The sequence below is a fragment of the Dermacentor albipictus genome, chromosome 5, assembly GCF_038994185.2.
Source record: "Dermacentor albipictus isolate Rhodes 1998 colony chromosome 5, USDA_Dalb.pri_finalv2, whole genome shotgun sequence".
Taxonomy (NCBI): Eukaryota; Metazoa; Arthropoda; class Arachnida; order Ixodida; family Ixodidae; genus Dermacentor; species Dermacentor albipictus.
Window position 1 is genome coordinate 49,971,808 of NC_091825.1, and position 26,727 is coordinate 49,998,534.

The 26,727-nt window shown below is 46.9% G+C and overlaps 1 protein-coding gene across 1 annotated transcript in view; it reads right to left on the reverse strand.

Annotated features, from left to right (window-relative positions):
* LOC135899220 (F-box DNA helicase 1-like) overlaps nucleotides 1-26,727 on the reverse strand; it is a 170,647-nt gene that overhangs the window by 46,707 nt on the left and 97,213 nt on the right. Inside the window, exons 10-14 of the mRNA XM_065428484.1 lie at nucleotides 26,405-26,636; nucleotides 14,294-14,459; nucleotides 11,461-11,597; nucleotides 9,296-9,395; nucleotides 1,256-1,398 (exon numbers count right to left, since the gene is read on the reverse strand). Of these exons, the coding sequence (XP_065284556.1) occupies nucleotides 1,256-1,398; nucleotides 9,296-9,395; nucleotides 11,461-11,597; nucleotides 14,294-14,459; nucleotides 26,405-26,636 (778 nt within the window). The remainder of the gene's footprint in view (nucleotides 1-1,255; nucleotides 1,399-9,295; nucleotides 9,396-11,460; nucleotides 11,598-14,293; nucleotides 14,460-26,404; nucleotides 26,637-26,727) is intronic.

A 26,727-nucleotide genomic window follows, 5' to 3' on the forward strand; every position in this document is an offset into this window, starting at 1 on the left:
TCAAACACATGGTCAAGCTCCACCATGACAATGACCCAGCCACACGTACTTCATCGTTACCAACTTCTTGGCCCAGAGCAACACCCCAGTGGTTCCCCGACCGCCTTACAGGCCCGACTTGGCTCCGTGCAGCTTTTTTATGTTACCCCAACTGAAGAGAGCGCTGAAAGAAAAGCATTGGGATACCAAGGAATACATCCAAAAGCATGCTACAGCGTTCCTGAGAGACAATCCTATCGAGGTCTTTCAGGATACCATCCAGGCGTGGCAGACACGCATCCGCAAGTGTATTGATGCAGGAAGAGAGTATTTCGAAGAATTTTGACTATTTGTACAGGTCCAGTCAATAAATCTATTTTTCCCAGAAAATGCACATTACTTTCATAATGGACCCTGTATGCCCAATAGGCTGCACAATTGTAAACATGGAAATAAGAAAAGGGCTTTGCGGCCTGAGGTGCTGCTACACAGCTACGCACGAGATGAAATTTGAATAAAACAACAAAAGAACCTTCGGCATGTGCAACATGCGACTTAGCACCTGACGTGAGTCTTTAAATAGCTGCCTTCTTATCCATTGTGATGGCCTTTTTTGTGCCAGCTTTCCACTTGGCTCATCAGGGTCGAGCCAAGCGGAAGACACAGTACTCCGCTGTGTGATCAAGGAGGCAAGCTCACGAGGCAAGCGAGCTGGGACGTGACCTCCCAGCAGAAGACCTACCCCAATGTCTGCCATTGATCACTACCCGTGTGATGCCGACTGAATAAGAGCTTCATGGAAGGATCAGTGGCACACAATGGGTGTGCCCCTCTCCCTTCCCAGAACGCACATCCAGCTCTCATCACATCAATGCTCCCATCTATTGTTGATAGACCAATCCACAAGTTTTTCCACAACAATTTCCCGTGCATCACCATTCTGGGGTCGCAATGTGAAAAGCAGGGATGGAAAAAGATCGGAAGGGAATGCAGTTTTTTTTTTTAATTTGTGGCTGTACAACAGTGCACAGTGCTGCCTTGTAATCTAAGGATGATTGTTACAGCGTTCTGTACACGACACACATTCATTTAAAATGTGTTATGAATATAAAAACCCATTCTTTCACCCATTTTTTAATGTAACTGCTGCAGTTCAACATATCTTTGATGACATGCCAGAGGAAAAGGAAGTCCTTTTCACAAATGGTTCTCATTGGTCCTGTTATTCAAGTCCCAGGACAAAGGCATAACATGACAGAGAATCGGAAGGACTTGCCCCAACAAAGGCACCTCGGACATGGCTGAGGCCAAGCTGTACGAAGCCCTCGTTGCAGACAATGTCAACAGCCATGTTGAAGAGTACCAGGTTGCTGCGAGCGAGCACTGCCACTTGTCCACTGAGCGGGCCATGTATCCATCCTGGGTGAAAAGGGCGGCATTCAGTGAAACACACTCGCTCTTTTACTCAATCTGATCCAACTACTGAGGCACTGAGCAAATATGCAAAGAGAAGAAAGGGAAAGGACAGCAAGGAAATCAACCAGAATTAAAAACAAAAAAAGACTAACAGGACCGTTACGAGTGCATAACGCGAATGTTAAGGCATTAGCTGTGGTGTGAGCTAGGTGTTTTCACTCCCAATCTCGAGCTTGCCGAATTGCTTGGGGTTCTGAAGGTCCTGTTTCCTTATGCCATTTCAGTGTAAAGGATGTTCTATGGCATTCTCGTTGAGACTAAGTATTATACTCCCCTGTGAAGCTCGAGGCTTTCTAAACATACACAGGCTCCGACAAAGGCATGACAACAGCATGAGGACAATGAGAAGATGATTCTGAAATGATGATGCTATAATGACGGCAGCATGATGTCAGCATGAGGGCAATGGGAGGACGATTCTGAAATGATGATTGTATGATTGTATAATGATGGCAGCATGACAATGGCTGTATAACGACGATGGTATGACAAGAATAAATATGTCAACTTTGGAATGACTACGATAAAATGACCACGACAGAATCATGACAAACAAATGTACGAAGACTGCTGAATGATGACGGCACATTGACGATTCTAACATGATGACGATGACATAATTATGGCATGATGATGATGAGCAATGGGATGACGACGAGTGCATGACAACCATGGAATGACGATGATGGCGTAAAATGGTGAAAATCAGATGACAAAGCTGCAATGAGGACGACTGAACAACCATGGCGATGCGATGGCAATTAATGCATGACGACGATGGCATGACAGCGGCATCATAGTCACGACTGAATGCCAACAGTGTGGCCACGTTGGAAAGACAAAGAAGGAATAGTATCTATGGAACGATGAAGGCAATAGGCGACAGCATGACGACAATGGGATGACGAGTATATGATGATGATAAGATGAGAATCGGATGACATGATGAGAATGGGATGGCATGCAATGGCATGATGACTGTATAACAATGGCTGTAAGATGATGATGGCATAACAATGGCATGATGAGAATTGGCTGATGATGCTCGAACGGCGACAACTGAACGACCATGATGGCATCATGACGGCAGTGTGACAACAAATGTACAACGATTGTATAACGACGATGGCATGAGAACAGCGTCCTACCAGCTAACATTACTACAAGAATACGGCTATTTGCCGATGACTATGCGATTTACAATACAATTAACTCGTATGAAGACTCCTTGCAATTACTACTTAACTTGCATATCATTGATGACTGGTGCAGCAAATGACATATGCCACTAAATCTCTCAAAGCGCAAATCAGTGTCATTTACTTGCAAGCGCACCCTCATTACCAACACCTACACGATGAATAATGTCCTTATTGAAGCCACATTGGCATACAAATACCTCAGAATACTCATGAAATCATCACTATCATGGAAAAGTCACATAGAAATTATTTGTTCCAATGCTTCACAAACGCTGGGCTATTTACGTCGTAACCTTAGCTCTGCATCACAACAGGGTAAAAAACTGACATACCTAATGTTTGTCCATCCAAAACTTGAATATGCATTGTCCATTTGGCATCCCTCACAAGCATATCTAACCGTGCAATTGGAATCAATCCAGAGCTGGTCTGCTCGCTTCACCTCAAACTACTTACCTTACGCCAGTGTTTCATCACTCAAGCAATCACTTAGTCTGTCACTGCTCGCTTCACCCTGTGTCTTATCTCGCCTTTGCCTGCTCCACTCTTCTGTCACCCGAAATCATGCCACATGCTACTAAAACCACAACATAGAGCGTCCTTTCGACTCACCCATACTAATGCAATAACAGGTGTAAATGGCCACACGGCATATATGAACTCATCTTTTTTTTTTTTTCCTAATGCAATATTGTTGTGGAATTCCCTTCCAGAACACATAGTGGCATACACCGAACGCGAAGAATTCCGCGAAAAACTAAGAATGCACTACACAGCCTCAGACGACAGCCTCCCTACACTAACACATCTTAATAAATATCTGCCTGCTTTGATTCTTTTTTCTACTGTTTACCTTTATATTTTCAAGGTATTGTCAATTGTATCTTTTATTTCACTGACTGTCTTTCTGCTGTATTTTTTGCATTTTTGTTCAGACCATTGAAGTTTACATGTCTTTATGTCTCCCCTTATGTAATACCTTCGGGCCTTTAAGGAGAATAAATGAAAAAATCACAATGCACCCTCTTTTATGAATTAAGTCCACATGCTCTGTACTCTAGCAGTGAGTGGTGGAAGCGTTTTGTAGAGCTTTGGTAATTTGTGGAGCAAGTCATATGCATGTGAAATTGTGCGGATAGCTTGCAACATAGTCGATGTGGGCGCGAACTCATACGAGGGGGGATCCAAGAATAACTAGAATTTCCCGATTAAAGAGCATGGACATTTTTTTTTAATACAACTCTAATCACCTTCAAAGTACTCTCCCTTAGTACTAATGCACTTGTCCAAACGTTCATTCTATTGCTGGAAGCACATTGCAAATACGGTCTCTTTCATATCTGCTAGCGTTGTCGTGACATTGTATTTGACTTTGTCAACATAGGCAAAATGCTTGCCTTTCAAGTCCCTTTTCATTTAATGGAACAGGAAGAAGTCCGAAGGAGCCAAACCTGACGAATAGGGCCTGTGGGTCAAGGTAGTCTGTACTGAGGCCAAAGACCGGGTGTGTGCAGGAACATTCTCACGATGCAGGAATTACTCGGCGGAATTCCACAAAGTCAGACTTCTGCACAGCCATTTCAACGTGCGCCGATAACGTCGGACTATAAACATGTCTTTAAGCCGCTGAAGCTCAGGCAATCCTACAGCAACGAGAAAAAGATCCCGAGCTGAGGGAACAGGAGGCAGAAGCCATCTGGCACCGTTACCTGTGGGTTACTTAACCGCAATGAAGGTCAGGTGAACGCAGGACAAGCTTCGCTTACCCCTATTTTCTAGGAGGGTAAGGGTTCATAATTTTTTGCTGTTGTTTTATTTAAATTTCATTGCATGCACGGCAAGGTAGCGAATCCGTGGGCCACAATGCGATCTTCTCATTTTCATGTTTACAACTGCGCATCGCATTGGGCATATATTGCTGTAAATGGACAATAATGGATATAACGAAGTAACGGATATGCAGGTAAACCTCAATATAGCTAACTTCAATATAACGGAATTCTCGATATAACAAAGTAATTTATTTTTCATAACCTCTTGTCTATAGAACACTACGCATTTAGAACATCAATATAACGAAGTGTGTTTGTATTCGATTTCAATATAACGTAATTTCACTGCCGCCACAAAGGAATGCTGAGACAATAAATGGAAACTTCCGCGGACACAGACGGTCAAATGATTGCATCACAATCAGCTGCTTGCAAATGCACCTCTCAAATTGTGTGCCGCGCAACAAGAGCGACTGCCGAAGTGGAGCTGCATCACATTCCGTATAAAGTCCAAGTGCGATAAGACTCTATTGCACCCCATACACTGTGTGCTTTTGGTGCAAGTGAAAGTGTGCAAGGGTGAGACAAGAAAGATGGTGGCTTCACGAGTGCCGCCTTCCCGCGTGGGAACACCAGCAGCAGGGAGCGAATGCTGCACCTGCCTTTTACTTCAATGCGCATCTGAAACTCGAGATTACGCAACCTACAGTACTAAGCACATAAAAAGGCAGTGCGCATGATGCTACGTCATCTCGGTATGCCCAATTTTTGCACAAGCAGCAGATAACCTCGAAAACAGGGCATGTGGTCTGCCTATGCACCCAGCTGCACTGACAGCCATGCGTAGCCACGGCCACGCTAAAAAAGCAGACGTGCACCAACCTGTCCCACACTCCACGCCCCCTCCTCCCTTTTCTAATGCTTGATCGCGCTACTGTGAGCTCGCTCCCCTCCCCCTTTCCCCCTAGCCCACACGGGAAGATGGCACTCATCAAGCCTATGGGTGGTGAGGACTTACGGAGTCGCCATCTGGTGGAAGCACCTTGCTTTCGTAGTATGAGGGATAATGTGGCGCACTCATAGGTTTGGCTCTCAGCGTTCAATAAAAAACACCACGTGGGAGCCCTCGTGCACATTTCTGTAAGTACTCTCGAAAAGACGGAAGTATTTTACTGTGAAAATAATAATCTTGGGCAAACAGAAAACACAGTGTGGTTTACAGACACTATCTTTTAACCGAATACATACAGTGAATGCCCACTGTGCATAGTTGTCGCAATAGAATCCCTCAAACCGGCTTCTTGCATGAAAGGTCGGCAGTTGGCAAAAGCGAAGTATGTGAAATATGTTCTTATGGTGGGTTGTCTGTATAACCAAGTGGAGCACAATAGAATGAAGCCTCAATGCTGCAATCACACGGGTTTGCAGCGACTGACTGTGCGTCTGCATGGATGTCTGCACACAATGTTTCAGTTTCGCTGCGTGCGTGTTTTCACATCGTGCTGTGAGCTTTAGGCCGCAGCATATGAGCATTTGACAGTACACAGCAACCATTGTTGTGTGGATGCTATCAGAGCTGTTCAAAAATAATTTCGCTATAACTAGGGACTTCAACGCCTATGGCAACTTGTGATGTGCCATTGCGACGACTGAATGTTCTTTTTTCTTTTCTCCTAAATTCCTGGAAGTTTCAATATCATTATGGAAGTTTCAATATCATTATCAGCATGGTGCGCAACGTTCGCTAGCTTGCGCTGTATGAAGCAAAAAAGAGACAGATTCCTCTACAGGCATTCGCCGCATTGCTGCGAGTGTTTGTGCAGTATAATGTAGCTGTCTGCGGTATTATTTCGCTTTGAACATATGTTCCCGATTCTCTCTATATTGCGCTCATAAAATTTCTTTGCAGCCGTCAGCGGTAAAAGCAAGAACTGCCCCAGCTAGGCTAGAGCTGCTGCTACTTGTGAATGTGGTGAAATGTGCTAATTATAATTTTTTCTTTACTCTACAAATAAAAAAGAAAGTAACGAAAAAAATGACAGCAGAAATGCAACCCGCTCTTCCTAAGTAGAAGGCAGAGATGCTACCACTTAGCGGTACCACTAAACTAAAGGGTAACCCACAACGGCGGCTATATGATGGACGTTTTCTGCCATTGTAAGGCATGTTCAATCGCCTTTGCAGCGCTTTTGTTGTCGCTGTTGTTGTTTTTTGTTTTTCAGATCTCAGTTAATATATTTTGCTGCTATCACTGTAGGCAAATTATACACAAACTTGGCTTTCTGACAAATGTGAAATCTGCGATTGCCACTAGAAGTGCCTTTCTTTTCAAAACTGCAGCTGATGGCTGTGTTGACCAAGGAGATTAGTGTTGACACAGGCATGCAGCACTCGAGTCTTCTACAGTGTGAAGTTGCGGTAGTTTACTTTCTGCATGCCCCTGAAATGCAGTGTGAGCCTAGTACAGCACTGGTACCATCCCTGTTTCTGCCAATAAAGAAGACATCACTGCACTTATTTTCATTGAGAACTAGCAAGTCTCCGTTGGCTGCTGTCTCCGCAGCTGCCACAGCTGTAGCAGGCAAACGGCATCCTCAGGCGGACGTGGGCCATCGGTTTAAAGAAATGTGTAGATTTATTGCATTTGTGCCTTTATTTTAATGTTATGCAAACTACCATGCATATGTATGGTATTAAAATAAGCTTTATTAATGAAGCAACATGTTTGTAGCATTGACGATAATGCTGCGTGGGTGGCCAATCAGGTCACTCACCTTATTGACATCATTCACCCGCACCTGCAGAAAGTGGCCTGCAGAAGAAAGTGGCCGCCGTCACACACCTCGTGTGGTGGGTCGCGAACAAGAGGAAAGGAATGAAGGAACACAATGTTACGAGGCTGATACAGGCGTACGCGCTGAGCCACATAGCGTACGTCGCCGCGTACGCCGACTGAAACAGGAGCGAAACTGACAAGCTGAATGTGGCGATACACAGGGCGTTCAAGACCGCCCTGGGAGTATCCCAGTACACGCCAACCCACAGGCTCTTTGAGTTGGGTATACACAACACGCTTGAGGAGATCGCCGAGGCGCAGAGAATCGCGCAGCTGGAGAGGCTGTCGAGCACCGTAAAGGGAAGACGAATCCTAGACTTGCTCGGGATTCGATATCACGAGGCGCGTGGACTGAAGGAATCACTGCTACTGGAAGTCAGGGACGCCATACAGACAAAAAACATGCCGAAGAATATGCACCCGGTGCATGACGTGCAAAAATGTATACGCAGGGCAGTAGCAATTCTCGAGAAGCATGGAAGACAAGAAGGCATCCTCTTCGTCGATGCAGCCAGGTACCCGCGGCCAGTCGGTGACTATGATGGCGTCGAGGGATATCGACCACCACCGCCGCTACAAGGGAATGTGCGAGACGAACCGCAGTTACCAACACCACCATCACTACTGCTACTATGACAAAAACGGCAGCAGCAACAATGGCAACATCGACACGGCCGGCCGACGGCGGCAGCGCCCGCCTTCTCCATGGCAGTCATAGATACAAAGGGAAAGATCTGAGTCACGGCATCAGCGAGGCTGCCGTCGGCTGAAGCAGTGGAAGAGATGGCCACAGCCCTCGCGGTACTCCACGGAGGTGCGGACGATAACCTGATCATCAGCGACTCCAAATCAGCGATTCGGAACTACACCAAAGGTTGGGTGTCAGCGGATGTGGCGAGCATGCTCAACGCCCGAGCCGGGGACGTCGGATTACAAACAAGTCCCTCAAGTGGTTCCCCGCACACATCGGGGAGCTTGGCAGTAACAACAACAACCACGACAATAATGACACCAACAATGCTAACGGCCGAAGACGCACCGACACTCCACCCAACCACGAGCGTGCCCACCTCGTCGCGAGGCAGCTTACCCGCCGCGACACGGTCACCCGGAGGGCAGCCGCTGCTGTTGTTGTGCGGAACCCCGGCGGAGGAGTGACAGCGACGGCGGCGACCACCCCGTCTGGCGCGGCCGCTGTCGTTACCAATACAACACAAATCGCGGCGAACGGAGCTGGGGATCATGCGGACGCCGACTGCGATGTAAAGGAGTTTCCGGCAATGTACAGAGAGGTGCTTGGTCACTATAGGAAAGAGCGAAGAAAATATCCACAACCCCACGGGCGTCTAGACAGGTCCCAGGCGGTCGACCTGAGACGGTTGCAGACAGGCACTTTCACCAACCCCTACCACCTGCACCGCCTGTGGCCCGCGCTGCACCTGTTGCCCGGCTGCCCGTGTTGCGAGCATGAACGGGCCGATATAGCCCATGTGCTTTGGGAGTGCCAATGCCACATGGAACAAGGACAAAGAGGAAGGGGGAATACAACAGCAGAATCCTCTGAAGCGGGGCGCCTCGCTGAGATATGGCAAGCCGCCGTCCTTAGCGAGGCACCTGAAGACCAGGAGTGGGCTGTCCAGCGGGCCAGGGCCGTTGCCAAGAATCTCGAAAGATTTTCCTCAGGCGATGGACCCCTGGCAGCCTAGCCCCGGGCACCAACATCAATAACCATTGGACAAATAAAGTTTATTCCTATCCTATCCTATCACTCGCACTACATGGCATGGGAAGGGGCGGCTGAAAACTTAGGGGAGTGGCGCCGCTGCTATCAGTAATGATGCACATTTTTTTAAACACTGTAATAAATTACACAAGCTACACAGAGGGCTTAAAGCTGTCTCTTAATGATCAGAAAGACCTGCGCTACCAACTTTGCATGTTTGCACACAATTGTCAAAATCATTTCAGGGCCCCTTTAAATGCTAGAAATAGCCCCTTCTCCAGAATTTACATGATGGATTCGGACTCACCAGATGCCTCTGTTCCCACGATGGTCTTGTCGGTGACGCCCTTGAGGACCTCAAGTGCGCATGAGGCCACGAAGCCTATCTCAGGCCCGAACCTGAAAGACTGCAATGCCAGCGATTAGTAACTGTCGATTTGGAAGCCAGCAGCTGGCAACAATGCATGCTCTGCAAAGTCGCCAGCAAAATTGCACTCACACTGACCATGGTAGAAAAAATAAATAAAGAGAGGCTGAAGGACACCCATTAAAGAAGCCTTGTCTGTGAGCTTGCAGAACAACTTATCCACAGATATTTGAGCTAACCACTGCAGTGGTTCCCGTTATTGGGCATGAGGTCATGGATTTGATTACTGGCATCAGTGTCATGTACAATGCTTTGTTTACAAGTTAAATAAGAAAAGTAAACAAAAATGAAGTTAAATAAGGTTCTCATGTTATGCTAATAGTTGACCATTCCTATATGCACCCAAAATATTAATGAAGGACATAAGCTTTGGAAAAGAGACATCCCATCAACGTGTGTGAAAAGTTTGAGCATAATTATCTGAGCAGGTGATAATGAAAGTAACCGAATGTATGCAGCAACACATTCAAGTGCTGAAAGTGTAATGCATAATGTGAACTAAGCTGACGAGTGCGGCTCATCTCCAGCAAGCAATGCAGAAGTAGCTGCAGCTTGTAGGAGTATGGCACATCTTTGATGTTATTGGCACAAATGGCTAGGATGAGTACATTTTGGGCTTGGTAATTAAAGTACTAAGGAGCCCTGGGCCTCGTCAGGTAAACCTACAAGTTCTGAGTCATCTGGACACTTTTGTAAATGGTTCAATAAACTAGTCAAACCTGTTTATAGCGAACTCACTCAACAATTCCACAGAAAGTGGCTGTTATTTTCATAGTTCGTTAGACATGGACTAGCCTTAAAAATGTTCATATACTAACTGCTTTGAAGCTGACGTCAGCAGTTACAATTCAGCAGTACTTTGGTCCAAAAACCAGACTTTCAGTGCCATTTTTTTTCACGATGCGTTCCCGCATCTAGCTGCCAATCTGTGTTAGAAACATCTATCCAAAGAGCTAAATGCGGTGCAAATGCAGTGCCATTTTTTATTTGAGAGTTTGTCATATATTTTACTACCAGCGGGACATCACTGTATTCTGCACAAAGTGAAGCATTCTAGTCGACCAGGAGCATAAACTTCGGAAACTACTGAGGCATTCTGCCATTCTGCGAAGGTCTTGGCATTAGGAATGCGCAGAAAATTATGCTATCTAGTAGATGGCTTTGGGCGAAAAAAAAAAAAACGATGTTCGAAAGTAAAAACTTCCCTGTGAACTGGGGTAAGCAATTTGCAATGTGCAAATGAAGCGCTCCCAAACCGTCATCTTCCGATAATGGCAATAATAGTGACCCCGAGCCTTTACGACATAGTGTGATGGCGGTGGGTGGTGCAGTGTTCTCGCTGACTAAGACTGCATAGAAAGGAACACTTCAGCAGCCATTGTTCTCATGATGGAAAGACATAGATGGTCATTCTAAATCGTTGAAACAGGCATAACGCATGTGCTGCTGCACGGACAACTGCACAAGAACGAGAGTGATGCCATTGTAGTGTCAAATATTGCATCGGTGCGTGCGTCACAGCACGCCCCCTGCCATGCTGTTTATGCTGTTTATGCTGCACGCCTCCTCCCTAGAGGCATGCCTTGAAAGCATGTGACCTTGTCAGTTGTTTCCGAAATCCACGTGCAGCGGTCGCTCGCTCATCTCGAAGGCCTTGTTATCATCGCGGTTAGACTGGAGCACAGTGCACACTGCTATATGCCCAGTTTGGTCGTGCTTCCATGCTTTGGAACATTGTGTGTGCCCTCTTTTTTCTGTGACCTGGTTCGAAGCATTCTTTGTAACAGTATGGCGATTTACACGATCTTCGTTATATCTGGAAGCAGTTTCAATAGGCAAGGTCGGAAAATCGAAAATGCACTAAAATGTGGTCGTTATAACCGGTAGATCATTATATCTGGGATCGTTATAAGTGGATTCGACTGCATTCTATTCAAGCAGCGCATAAGCCCGATGCATGTAAAGGCACATAATGCACACACATAACAAATCTTAAAAAAAAAAGAAAAAACACGTAGTAATAGTAGTGGTCATTGGCATGTTACCTGTGTGAGGCAGAATGTGTGGGTAGCTGGAACAGAGGAGAGGGCATCGACGGCACGCCGGAAAGCATAGATCTGCTGGTGGGGATCACCGACCAGCAGCTTAGCGCATGGCTGGCTCAGCACCAGTGAAAGCATGGCTGCAACAAACACGGCACCAGCAATGCAGCCATAATTAATCGACTCCAAGGGTAGCAGACGCACAATCACGCAACAGAATCATTTCTGCAGTTTATGTTAATATGCAGTTACTTGCGAACACACCTCTCAACTGATGCGCCACACAACACAGAGCATGGGTAGCCACTGAAGTGGAGCAGTGTCTGATAAACCTGAGTAGCAGTACTATTACTAAACACAAGAGCCTCTTGATGTCATCTCTCGCATAAAGTACAAGTGCAATAAGAGCCTATCACACCCCGCACAATATGTGCTTTCGGTGTGAGGAAGGGCGTGCGAGATTGAGCCGAGAAGGATGAAGGCTTGATGCGTGGCAGCATCCTGTGAGCGAAGGATGCATAAGTGAACACATATTAATGTTGAATAAGCGGGCACTAGGGGGGGTGGGGGATGCGTGGGTCATGCCTTGTCTTTTCGTACATTAAGTGCTGGAGGTCACGTAGTCTTCAGTTTTGTAGACGTGTTGAAGTGAGAGGCAGATGAATCATTTGCTCCCCTAGGCCTGCATTCTTTATCACGCCAGGTTGTGGCAGTGAGTGTTTGCAGTTATCAAGTGAGATCTGTTCATTATTACCTGTGCAAGCATACCACCACGCTTATTAATTTAATTAGTACGCAAATGTTTGTTGCAATTTATATTGCCAATAAAGCTACGAAGCTTCATCATTTGTCTAATTTTTTGCTATACAATTTAACCCCCTTATAACGATACCGGTTTGAACAATATGTCAGTTACAACAATGAGAGGCTGCTGCACCGCCGACTTTTATATGTTTTTCATGGTGAGATAACCTGCTTACTACAATGTCCCAATGCCGCATTATCGGTTATAATGATGATAATGATGAAGTCTGGCTGCTAGGTGTCTGAGCCGAAAGGTAGTGAAATGCGAAATCCTTGAAAATAAAAAGGAAAATGAGAAATTCAAGCTGTTGCACACTCATTTTCCAGCCATCTCCATGCGGCTCTCTCCTGTCACCCTTCCACCCCTCTGTATATGAATGGGCTTTGCCCATAGCTCTACGCCGCCCCACCCACCGAAACACAAATGGACTGCGCCAACTGCGCCGCAAGCAGATTGCTCGCATGTTGCTAGCTGGCTCCTCATTCAGTGCAGTTCTGCAGTTCTCAAACAGCTTAATTGCTCGCGTTCGTTTTTGTTGGTTGTGTCAATGTGGTTCCTGGCCACACGGTTTCTCAACTTCACTTGACTCGCCGTCAAAATGGAGGCTGGATGATTCACCTGCTGATCATCGCCAATGCACAACGTTGCCGGTGAAAAGAAAGCGCACAGCTACAGATTTGGAAACTTATGTGCTTCTAACCATGGGACGATCATCGCGAATGTGCTTGCATCGGATAGCAAAGGAGACGACAGCAGCAATGACAGGGTAGGGCAGGCTGCCTAATTATTGTAGCCACAGGAGGCCCGACATGATTCAGTCCCTCCGGGGCTTCATTTTCCAGAGTAACCTTCCGCAGCACTACATGGAGCACTTGGATGCCTTGGAGAAGGATGTCAGCAAGCTTCGCGTAAAGCATGCATGGCTGTCGGACATAGGCTTTTCTTGTCCAAGCCAGTGAGAAGTACGTGGTGAGATGCTGGTGGCGATCTCTCCTCAGAGTTTTTTCTGGATATTTTAAGCTGACAGGCTGCCGTGGCAGCCTTCTCGTAATTTTTAAAAGGCCCCTTTTGGGGCTACCAAAGTAATGCCTTGGCGGTGCTTGCATATCGCTTGCCACCCGTGACACTTCTTTGCAGTTGTTATAGCCGTGCATTAACACCGACAGCCACGACTTGTTACACATGATCGGAGCACCCAGAAAGCATTTAAACGAGTGAACACAATAAGCAGCCGGACGGAGAAAGGTGGTGGGGAGGGGCAGTGGCCTCCCTGCCTATATAGTTTTCTCATATCAGCTCTGCCATCCACCTATTTTGATTTTTTCATGCAACCCTGAATTATAGGTTATAACAATGGAACTTTCATGGCACTTGAATATTGTTATAAGTGGGTTTGATGGTAGTATCAATGTTTTGCCTTTTGGGCGAGACTGACTTTTTTTTTACTCATAGAACCAACACAAGAAAAAGTGCATTATGGCTACTGAAATTTTGAACGCCATACGAGATATTGCTTAATTTCTCAGACATCAAGGGAACAGCGAACTGTCAGTTGTCGTTTCCCTTGATTTCATGCAATCTTAAAGCAGAGCTTGCATTCTTGCATCCGATGAGTTTTGATGCCGCAGTGGTTGGACTGTGCGGAGATTGGTCCACTGATCACCCCACTGTGGGCAGTAGCAGTAAAGTGGACGCAACGACTTTGCAAACTTTGCTTCATACCGCCAATCTGAAGATATTGTCAACATGGCATAAAACCCTATGTTTGGTCGCTGACTCCCCCATTCAACAAAATAACATGTTTTTTTTTGTGAATGAAAATAATTTTTTTCCGATTGTGCAACAATCAGAAAATGTTTAAGCCCCTTACGTGCAAGAAAAATCAGTCGGCAACTGCATTTATTTGCATAAAAGGTTGCGTTTCCATATAATGAAGTAAAGTGCTGATTTTATACTGACTTCATTGTAGTGATTCAACTGTATCTGGTAAACGGTTATATCCGCATTCATAATATTGACTTTCAACTGTACCGGGGTTGCAGTCCTGTGCCTCGTCGACAAAGATGGCGTCAAAGGAGCCCAGTGATGGCTGTCGAAGCTGGAACAGCTTGAGGTAGCCGTCATGTGTCATCCGTGCCTCTACGTCATTCCTGTCCTTCATTCGAGTCCAGAGTTGACTAGCTGCCTCACACACTGCCTGCAACACAATGCAGGCCCCAAAGCAGAGGTTTAGAAGGACACTAAAGACAAACACTCAGTCAATTCAACCCAGTAGATTGTCCTTTCAAAGCTTTCGAACAACAAATCAAATATTGTTCTGTTCCACTTAGTATTCGAATCGACCAATCGTTATTCGAACATCAGAATATTCTTAAAATACCATATAGACTTGTGTAAGGACTGCACTTTTATCGTGACCTTGACAAGGTGTGGTTCTCATACAGGACTGGGCAATCTTGTCTAATTTGCGACTACAAGTTTCAGAAACTTGCACAATTTCCCACGAAACGCTTTCCTTGATTTGTTTGTTGCAGTCATGTTCATCAAGGTCATGATAGTATTTCTCTTACAATGCCAAATTTATGTGGTTCTATTTGGATCCAAGATGTTAAAATTGCATGACCTTGACTTTTCGATGCTGTCAGCTTAAAGGTACCCTGAAACAATTTTGATTTTGTACAAACGTACTGAGTCATTAGGGTACGTCTTTCTGGTCATTAAGTGGCATATTTAAGCACTCTGCATAAAGCATGTAATTTATTATCGGATATAAATATGCGCATTGCTAGCAATCACAGCGTTACCACTTCCCTGAGTTTTCAGCTACCACGCCCCAATTGACGCATTTGGTTCAAATGACATCAGTTGGGTGAGCTATCAGATTAGCTGCCCAGGTCGTCTCACAGATAATTTTTCCAACTCCATGTTGCAGAAATGTTGTTAGTAATAGCTAGAACATTGGTTAATTTGTTTCTGTAAAAAAGGTAAAGAGAATACACGATGATTGTTTATCCCTACACTCAAGCACTTCCGGCATGCAACAAGTGTTGTCTGCTTGTGTCACAACATGTTCCATGTTGATGCAAGATGTGCGGTCAGTGTTTGTCCCGAGCTTTGTTTTTGTGAGCACAATGGTTGACCCTTGTTGTGTTGTGGGCTGCAAATGTAGTGACTGGTGAAATGTCAAGATGCGACGTCGTGTCCCTCTGCAAGGCAGCAGAGGAGCGGAGCGGCTGCAGTGTACCGGACTGCTGGTATCCGACTGGCACTAGGATCTATGTGATTGCAGCCGTCGCTTCATGCCAGCCCAATAAAGAGTTTTAGTGCGTCCAGCATTCGGGTAAATGTAAGTGCAAGTGGACTGGGCATTCTACCAGATGAGATGCAAACGTGAACGGCCTGCACGATGCAGCCACCTGGTGTCACAGAGCTCCACCAGACAAACACACAGAAATAATGTACCATTAACTAACTGTTATTCTACTTTGCTGCTGGTGTAAATTATCAGCAGGAACGTAATCGTGAACACATTGTCTTGTTAATTGTTTAAAATGTTTTACAGTTGGTTGCAGCAATAGCAGCTATGTGTTTGGCTAGTTAAGCTCTGCACCACCAGGTGGATGCACCGTGCAGACCCCTCAGATCACTCTTGTTTACGCCAAAGCTCCTTTATCACAGCAGAAGCACCATGGAGGGGCTTTAGTTTTCGTCTCCACCCATCCGTCAAAACGCCCACCTTGCCTGTGGTTAACGGAATCTGGGACACGCTCGGCGCTGAGACAGAATGTTGCAACACACTCTGCTTGGATAGCTCTTGTGGGGGATCGACAGCCAGGCGGCTAGCGGAGAGGTTGTAGAGGCTTCGCACGTTGGCTCCAAGGCGACCGGAAGCAAACAATATGATGTCACATCATAACGCAGAGCCAGTGATGACGGAGCTTAGCCCTGATCGCTTGGCAAATGTGTTGAGGACGAAAACTATGACTAGGGAGGTGGGTAACTTGTAATCGTCTGTAGCTCTCTTAATATGAGACGTTTCACTTAAATTGTGGCGCTACTATTTTACTGCAGCTATACCCTACGTGTCTACAAAATTTGTCCAAACCGTTCCAGGGACCCTTTAATGAGGGACATGAGGATCAGGGCGAACTTCCTAACTTATGCAGCAACTTTGATAAAATTTGGTAAATATGTTATCAGTGCAACACCTACAAGTCTCTGAAATAACGGTGATACATCAACAAGTTTTCTGACAACTTTATTCCATGTTAGCTTTTGCAAGCAGCCTGTGGAGTTTAGGAATTATGACAGAAGTTCCACTGAGCTTTGAAAATATTCTCAAATGCATGCTGCACATTACGACATTCACAAATTTTTTTTTCTTGCCTAGCCAGATCATTATTAATTTACATTGTTTATCAAGTAGTTTGGAGAGATGCAAACTGTTTATTCACAAATGAGCACTTCATAAAATATAAATGATGTAAGTTAAATAAATAAGAATGTCACATGTGCAGCATTGTCTAAAGAGTAAAAAAAAACAGGGTCAAAATATTTGCAACGGTTGTCAAGATATCAGCTTTGCAAGCACAGTACATGGGCCAAAATACACTTCCAAGAAAAAGGCATTTGAAGTTATACACTACATTTATTTGTCTAGAAGCCAATACCATAGTAGTTTTTTGTGTAAAGTTAGCTTCGTGGCTTCTTGGCTCTATTTTTCTTTGTCTTGAGTGCTTTCCATGCTTTCTTTTTGTGGGAAGCACCTTTTTCAGCCGTTCGATGAAGGGCACGTCCTGGAGGTTGTATGCCAAGCCAGGAACACAACGCTGTTTAGGCATGAAGAGTGGCACAGTTAAAAGGCCCACTGCTTTGCCGACAGCCATTTCAGCTGCCATCAGCGATACATTTTCGTCTTCTTTCGGGAGGATACACTAGGTCACAGAGTGCACACTTTCTGCTGCATACTTCGTTGTCTTCCCTTTACAGCACTCGAGTAGTTGAAGTTCAGAAAGGTGCTAGAAAGTTGGCACGATTGCCATGGCTACAAGGTGTCTGAGCTTGTATTTGTGCTCAGGCTGAGGCTCCCCTTTAGCTACTGCCACATGTGCCTACACCGCCTCGTAGGTCCTAGGGGACAAAGGCTGGTTTTCTGCCCCATCAGTCAATGCCATGTGATGGAATGTTTCCATGACTGCTATTTGTATGTCATCAATGTTGTCATATTGCAGAGCTATTACACAGTTGTCATCTTTCTGATGATGGTCTGAGTAAGACCCACCCCTGCCAACGAGTGTTTACTCTTTTTTTGCATTTTCAGACAACACCACGTAGGGCAGTTACCATCCTCTTTTGCATGTAATTGATGCAGTCCCCTTTGGTAAATGAAATAAATCCATAAGTGGCATGTTCACATAATGCTAGGAATGTGTAGTTATCACAATCATAAATGACATAAGTGCACTGCAGATCATGTTTGTTTTCTGTAGAATGGCCAAATAGCAAAACTGCAGCTTCCACCTCCAACCCACCTGATTTTACTTCTGTGTTCTTCTGGCATTGATGAGCCTGCTTCCATAAACTGCAGTCCTTGTCTTCTTCTTCTGGTATCAATGTGTGCCCCCAACATCAGTTGAACAAAACTACAAAGTCTTGCACCTACCCTGTGCAAAACTCAATGACTGCCCCCACATTGATCGGACTACTGTGGCTGCGCACCATCCAAGTTCCATCATACACAACAGTAACGTTCTTGCTGAAAGACAGGTCCATTTCAGTGTGCAGCTTTCAAGCTGCAGCAACAGTATTGCCAACCGCATTTTCTGCAGCTGCATGAGCTGCAGGCCTAAACTTGGCCCCCTTTCAGGTGGCCTTAAAGAGTTGTTTGATGCAGCCCCCTGTGGGACACATTCATGATAGACAAAAGGTGACTAAGAGCAGCTGGGCACTTGCCTATGCTCTCTATGGCCTGTACTGACGTGATGTTCATTTCGAAGGCTTGCGCTCGAAGGAAGACCACTGTGTTGCAATAGTGCCACATCTTGAACAGCTCATCACCATCTTCACTTCCAGTCCAAGCCTCATTTGCGGCACAATCGTGACTCTTGGCGTTAAGCACTGGTGGCATGGTGTTTAACTCCGCAACTCATTTAGCGCCATCAGTCTCATACAATTAAAAACTCATTCAAATACTCCGCAAACAAGACTTCTGCACTTTTGCTCGTCTCTTCATTTTTCGCTCAGTCACCAACTCGGAAACTAGTTCTGTGCGGACCGCGGCAGCGTGCATTCATGATGTATTCGTCGAAGCGAATTCCGACTCCACATGTACTTGAATACAGTTGAACCCACTTATGACACTGGTTTTAACACTGTTGGTTTAACTGTTGACACTGGTACACTGGTACACTGTTGACACTGGTAACACTGTTGGTTTAACACAGTTGGTTTTAACAATATATCAGTTGTAACAATGAGAAGCTGCTGCACTGTCAACTTTTGTATGTTTTTTATTGTGGAATAACTCCCTTACTATAATGTCCACATGCTTCATTATTGGTTATAATGATGAAGTCTGGCTGCTGGGTGTCTAGGCTAAAAGGTAATGGGATACGAAATTTTTGAAAAGAAAACAAAAAGAAATTCGAGCCACTGCACCTTCCCCATTTCCCCAAGAGCTGCCGCACACTCATACAATAGAGCCTGTTTCTCAGCCTTCTTCACATCGCCAGCCTCGTGCACCTATCTGCCGTTGCCCTCCCACCCCTCTGAACACAAATGGGCTGAGCCCATAGCTCTATGCTGCACCACCCTCCTAAACACGAATGGACCGTGCCAACTGTGCTGACAATGCTGGTCCCAGATTGTTTGCTGGCCCGCTGGCCCCTTGTTCTGTGCAGTTCTGCCAATGGAGCAAGTCGAACGTGCTCGTGTTTGTTGGTTACATTGAAGCTGTTTCTGGCCACATGTTTTCTCCGCCTCGTTCAACGCGCCACCAAAATGGAAGATGGCTGATACATCGACTGATCATCGGCAATGCACGACGTTGCCAGTGAAAAGAAAGCGCACTGCTATAGGTTTGGAAACTAAGTGCAGTATCGTGAAGGACTACAAAGACAGTAAAAAGGATCTTTGTAAAAAAGTAAAAAAGCAGTTTGCCCTACTCACAACAATGCGGACTTACAGCCAGGTGGCCGCTGAGTACGGTGCTTTAAAAAGCAGCACGGCATTGTTTACAAGGCAGTAACCAGCGAGGGAGTTTTGCTCGATGTGGAGGTGAAGCAGAAGTGGGTGGAGGAAACACTGCCCTGCATCGTCTATAACTACATTGACACCGACATACACAACAGTGACAAAACAGGACTGTTCTTCCACATGTTGTCGTCCAAGACACATCCACTCAAAGGAGACATATGTAAAGGGCGGCAAAAACAGCCTGCTGTGCCTCACTGTGTGTTGTTCGCCAACATGGACGGAAGCGACAAGTGACCTGCATTTGTCCTTGGGAAATAAAAAATCCCCACAGCTTCTGTGGTGCTGCCAAAGTGCTGGTACGCTACCAACACAACCACAAGGCATAGATGGCGCAAGAACTTTCTCGTGAGTATCAAAGTATCGAGCGATCTGAGAGGAAGGTGGCACTTATCCCAGATAATTGTAGTGTCCACCACTCTATGCTTAAGCTCTCAAGCATGGAAGTTTTTTTCCTGCCGCTGAACATGACAGCAGGCTTGCAGCCCACGGGTACCAGCATGACCGCCAACTTTAAGGTTATGTATTGTCACCGCGCCCTGAACTTGTTGGACATGGGCATGCAGACAAGCAAGGAGCAACCAGAAAGACCAATCTATTGATGGCTGTGCAGTTTATGTTTAGTGTGTGGTCTTATATAAGCAGTTCTACAGTGCAGAACTGCTTCAGGAAAGCATGCTTGCATGCAGCATGCTGCCTTCACCTGCATGCAAGCATGCAGGTGAAGGCAGCAGTGACTTGTATGAAGCCTGCAAAGCTTCCACCGAGTGATGCCTGAATTTTGGTTCGCAGTCGAAGAGGATGTTTCAGGACTCGAAGAGTGTCTACATGCAGACGACGCATTAGAAACATCAGAACTTTTAACCGAGGAGGCGATCGTCGCGAACGAGCTTGCATCGGATAGCAACGATGAGAACGACGGCGACAACGGCACTGACGACGTGGTAACGCAGGCTGCCTCAACGTTGTCTTTGCAGGAGGCCCTGCACATTATTCAGTCCCTCCATGGCTTCGTTTTTACAAGGGACCTTCAGCTACACTATCTGGAGCACCTGGATGCCTTGGAGAAGGATGTCGACAAGCTTAGCATAAAGCATGCAAGGCTAGCGGACATAGGGTTCTCTCCTGCAAGTCGGTGAGAAGTACGTGGTGAGATGCTTGTGGCATTCTTGCTTCAGCCTTTCTTCTGGATTTGTCAAGCTGAGAGGCTGCCACAGCAACCTCCTCGCATTTTAAAAAGCCCCTTTTGAGGCCACCAAAGCGATGCCGAGGCGGAGCTCAAATGTCATTTGCCACCCGTGAGCCGCTTTGCATTTGTTACAGCAGTGAGATTCTTGAAAGCCGACAGCCGTGGCTTATTACATGTGGTCGGAGCATGCAGGAAGCAGAGTTAAGCAGTTAGACAAGTCAACAAAATCAGCAGCCGGATGGAGGAAGGTGGTGGGGAGGAGCATTGGCCTCCCTGCCATTACAGTCTTCTTGCAACAGCTCTGCCATTACCCTATTTCGATCTTTTTTTATGCAACCCGGTTATAACAATTATCATTTATAAGAACAGAATTTTTGTGGCATTTGAATATTGTTATGCGTGAGTTCAACTGTAGTATGTTTTGTGCTTGCACACGGCGTTTCTCCAATGCAACTACACTTACATGGAGCCACATTCACACGATACACTTCTGCAATGGGCACGGTCGTGTTGTCGACACATTTGAAGAACGGCGCTGGGGGTGTCAAGTCCAATGTTCCAGTTAAGTTGGTTGTGTCAACAGGAGACATTACCGGAATGGCGAAAATAGTAATTGCAGGCCGTGAACTTCGTACGGGGCTGTTAGCACTCGATGTGTCAGACAAAGCGTGTCCAACCTATGTAGCAAAAGAGGATGCAGCGAAGTTTTCACTTGCAGTAACCGGGGCACAAACAGATTTCTTCCACTTTCAAACTTTCAGAGGTTTTTGCATACGACTGCCAAAGCGGTGCTTGGTCGTGTATTTATCCTCCATGTTCACGGAGCAGTGGCCAACATCGCAGACAACAACTAATAGCTCTAATTCCAACACAGCGTCAGCAGACATACGTGCAAGGTCTACATGTGTGATAGAGGAGACAAGCAGACGGCGACACGTGGGGAAGGAGGGGATACCCTAGCTCCAACCATTGAGGAATGATAGAGGCGGACAATCGGGGGCCGAAACTTGAGAAAGTGGGACCTTGAAGCTTTTTTTTTTTTCATGTACATTTGCTTCTTCCTCTGCAAGAAAGAAGCCATGGTGATGGGAGAGGTGGCGGAGTGTGCTTTTCAACGATGCTAAGATGGCCCCACTGCCATAGTGTAGTTGCGGAGGTACGTGCACGTACATTTGATTTGCATCAAATTTTCGTTGTTGGATCTGGTGTAAGGAGTTATTTATCACACTTGGAGCCAGTTTTAGGCTAAAATGTTTGGAGGCAGCATAGAAAAGGATCCACAGCGAGCAAATGTTCCAACTTGCGAGTAAGCAAATTTTTTTACGTTTCTCATGAGTCGATTCCCGCGTCCTCCCTTAAACTGTGTTCCATAAATTGATCAGTTCGGAACATTTTCCACCCGTGAGCTTTCGTTGTTCTTACCAGTATGTGCGTGTACAAACATTTACAATACACATATCAGCCGGGAAAATGCAACTCTGAGGAAGGGCACAAATCACCACAGCACAACGTCAGAAGCAGTCCGAGTGGTTGCCAGTGTAGCTATTAGGTGTCTCGGTGCTTGTACTGTGACCAGGGACGGCACATGTGTGCGTGTTTAATTAAAGGACACATACGGTGTTCCGTGACAGTGGCCCCTATCGCAGTATTTTGTGTATGCTTTACCGCATAACACGGTAACCAGAAAGAACCAGAAAGTGTGAAATGGAAATAAGATCCTTGCAGCAAAGTATATATGTAGTCCTGTATTTGGCAGAATTGGCAAAGTGTGCATGGTTTCTAGAAGATTTTATTCGATGCGCACTCTTTCAGATGCTTAGCCAACTGCTCTGTGCATGCTCTCTCCCCCTGTTTCTGCAGTTCCTGGCTTGTGCAGCTCTGTTCGTTTATTGCAAACTCTGGTTGCTTGTTGCAATGAATCGATTGCTTGTTGCAACATGCGAGAGCAAATTTCTCCCTGCACTGTTATATTTGCATGGTGGCCACTTTCAAATGCAACATAATATGTGGGGACATTACAGAATGGTGCTATATAAAATGGGAACATAATACATAGGAGTCAATGGGATTTAAGCCGTGACCACGAAAACATGATGTAGCAGCCAGGAAAATGCAACAGCAAAGAACATATCAACAGGGTTCCACTATATTGAGGTTCAAACTGCATGGTGTTCAATGGACATTATAGAAAGGCAAATAGTTCATTGTACCAAGAATTCTGTTACAATAGAATTCAATAAACTGAACTTTAACTGTGCCTATATACTATCCATCATGTCCGATGGATAGTATATAGGCATTATAGGCAGATAGATGCTCCAGTGTGCTGTCCCGGCTCTACCGATAGTGGTCTCTGTACTTTCTGACAACCTGGTCATATGGTCGCTATGGGGGGTCTGATAGAGGTTGCATTGGTGGCTGCTCTCTGGGTGACATTTGATCATGTGGTAATGCGTTGAGTACACCTGCATAAAACCAATAATACGACAGGACACACCAGACAAGAACGACAAAGAAGAAACCAATTGCTAGTTTGCTCTTTGTCGTCTGTGCCCAGTGTGTCCTATCGTGGTCATTAATTTTGCTCTGGCTTTACTATATGACAGTCAACACCCACCACAACAGCACACATTGCTGTGGCTACTGTTGGTGTCTAGCTAAGGTCTAAGGAGACACGTAGCTCATCCCCACTCTGCAGCGCATGCAAAGAGGCGCCGCAACAGGTTCGCTGACTCATCGGCAAGGTGTAGAGATGATTCCCGCCGTGGTACAAAACGAATAAGGGTTTATTCCCTGTTATGTACGAAATGCATGTACAATACAGAAGTACAGCACTAGGGTGGCCGTCGCAGACTACAGATGACAGATCCTGGGAAGTCTGCTCCGCCACAAAGAAAGGGGCCGCCTTGCTCGGAGGGGCGCGAGACCAAGTGGGTCCGCATGTCTGACAGCCAAGAGCACTGAAAGTCAATCTGTCGGGCGAAGGCCTCTGCATACCTCCAATGCTGAAGGAGAGAGAAGCCGAAGAGAGGGCGAGAGGGGCCCGCTCCTCAGGCACTGTTCCTATGCACGGCGCACAACGCCGCTCGTAGTGAGCCGAATGAATGAATGAAACCACGTTTATTCCACATTAAAATGCGCCGAAGACGCTGCGGTGGAAAGGGAGGGAGCCGTGTGCCAAGCAGTGAGCCGCGTGCGCAAGCAGCAGGCTCCACGTCGCACTGGCGCCAGTGGCTGCAGGGAATGTACGCTATCCAAAATAAGGCTGGAGCTGCATGTCCTCAGTGACTGCGTGGGTGCATTGCCCAAGTCGTGTGTGAGCAGGAGGTAGGGGATCCAAAGGGGTCCCCACATCCCCCTCTCCTAAAGACTCGGGCGAGCCCATAAGGGAGCCGACCGGAATCAATGGCAAACCTGATGCCTGACCTCTTATTTCCTTAACCGAAAATACCGAAGTCGAGACTCTCTCCAGGTGGGTCGGTGTCTCCAGGCAAGTTGGTGTCTCCGGCTTGCGGCGAAAGGATAGAGCTGTGGAAGGGTGCCAGAGCCATCTCCTGCTCGACAGCTGCTGCGATGGTCGCCACAAACGCAGGGTCCGAGGCATGAGCGCCAACAACGGAATGCAACAGGGCAGGGTTGACGTCCGGGTCCATCTTCTTCAGCACCTATGTGGTTGGATCCGTCCCAGGCTCTCTGGCGGTCGTCTCCGTCTTCTTCACGTGAAGCTTGTGCACCCCGCTGGAGTCATGAGACCAGCACAGCCGAATTACGCCGCACACCCCGCAGTACGCTGCCAAAGGGTCAGAGGCCATGGCTGCTCCGTCCAAGGCCTCAACCATGGCTGACACCGTGCTGCCACAAAAGATGCGTGGGATCACTCGCTCGTTCATGTTGTTCTCCACCTTTCTCTGTTCTTTCCGGCATTTCGCCGACAGGAAGCAAATTGGCACTTTGGAGCCAGATTGGAAGGCCCACATTACGACATGGCGGCGTGAAGGCAAACGGGAACCTGGCTGTGGAGACAAAGGTAACGACAGCACCGGGAAAGATGTGGAGGCTGCAGTAGCGCTAGGTTCGACCACTGGCCTTGCTGCGGTCTCAGGAGGGAGTGCAACCGTAGTGGCTTCCCAGACAGCTTGCGATTGGAGGTGCTTGCAGTGGCAGCAATGCCGCCCGTGAGGCCTGGATGAGTTGGTCGATGTCCTTGAGGCGTGGTGGGACATCTTCATTGTAGGCGTCTGTGTAGCACCAGTCCGTGTAGCACCAATCCGTGTAGCAACAGTCCGATAATATTAACACTTCAGACAACTACATTCGCACTTCGATGATAATAACAACACACCTACAGGAAATTTCACAGTCCAAAGACAATGTTCATACACAGAACAGGAAGCTCACACTATGTCCGTCAGCTTGCCAAATGACGCATCGCTATGGCGCATTCACCTTTGCAGGTGGCTGGCAGAGGGAAGGAGGACGCTCACAGAAAGGGGCATATTGGGCTTATGGCAGCCTCATGCGCCCCTTTGGCCAGTGGTAAAACGCTAACCGTGCCTTTCATGTCATTCAAGCGCCACTGGAGGATGGAGTTCCCCAGGCACGAGCAGTAAGGCAATGGCTAGGTCCGAGCAGTAAGGCAATGGCTAGGTCCGCTTTCGCAGCTCACAACGGCGGGCTCGCGGATCACTTTGATTTAACACGGCCCTTGGAAGAAGCTGTGCACTATGAAAAAACATCTTATTCAGCTAATGAGTGCCTTTTTTCAGCCTTAACACATGCATTCACGCTATAGACACACCTCTCAGCTTGCCAGATTGGCGGGGAATAAGGTCCCCCTGCCTAACAGCAAAAAGCAGCGACTAAAATCGTTTTCGCGAGTTATACCGGCGAGTGCACCGATTAAGATCCGCCGTCTTGCTCGGTTGTGCTTGCTGTGTCTCTTTCTCTTCCCAGTTGCTGCTTCTGGCAATGAAAGGTTTGAGGTCAGAGACATTCACTAGACCGCCGGATGGTCTACGATTTGAGTCCACCAGCTTATACACAAGAGGTGATATTTTGGTCTCCACTCGGTATGGGCCCAACCACTTGGCCGAAAGAGAGGCTGAGATGCCCTGTGTTGTGTCACTCAGCGCATGACTGTGTCTGAGGAGGAGGTCACCTACTTGATAATGTACCTCTCTATGCAATCGGTCATATTGTGCCTTCTGTCCAGCGCATGCTTTCGCCAGGTTAGTGTGGACATGAGAAAGGGCCTCGCTCATCCTAGCATGCACTTGCACCACGCAATCGAAGAGACCCAAAGCAGCGGCGTCCACCCCACTGCCGATTCACAGAACGTGATCCATAGGGTTTGGCATCTCTATCCCGAAGTTAAGGAAAGCGGGCGTATACCCAGTTGAACGGTTCACTGATGTGCATACAGAGAAACCTATCTCACGGAGACAGGCGTCCCAGTCCCTGTGTTGCCGGGCAAAGGCCGCGGGCAAGGGCTTCACATTTCGGTTCATCCGCTCGGTGGGATTGACCTAAGGGTGATAAGTCGTTGTTTTGCGGTGCTTTATGCCAAAGGCTGCACAGACATCGACAAACGCCTTGGCCGTGAAAAAGGACGTGTTGTCAGTGATCAACACTGCCGACAAGCCCCCCCCCCAAAGCGGGCTCCCTCATACGGCTCTGCTGCAAATGAACATCAGCGCACACACCAGCTTGTCAGTGGGGTGCACGGGCACGGGCCGGCCGTCCTCCTCCAGTGCAACCGCATGGTCTGGCACGTGGGCCACGGTGAGTTGCGGGTCGGACGAGGCCAGGAAGTTGTCCACGCTGCTCAGCACCAGCTTCGCAAAGCGCAGCCGTGGCATGTGCATCGACGATGGCACCGATACCAGCTTGGAGACGTCCAGCACCCGCACCTTGGCCGACAGCTTTGCCTTGTACCTGGATGTGACACAACCTGTGTTAAAACTTGGTTCAATCGAAAGTGACACCCACTTCGCTGCTTAAACATGTTTCCAATACTGCTCGTGAT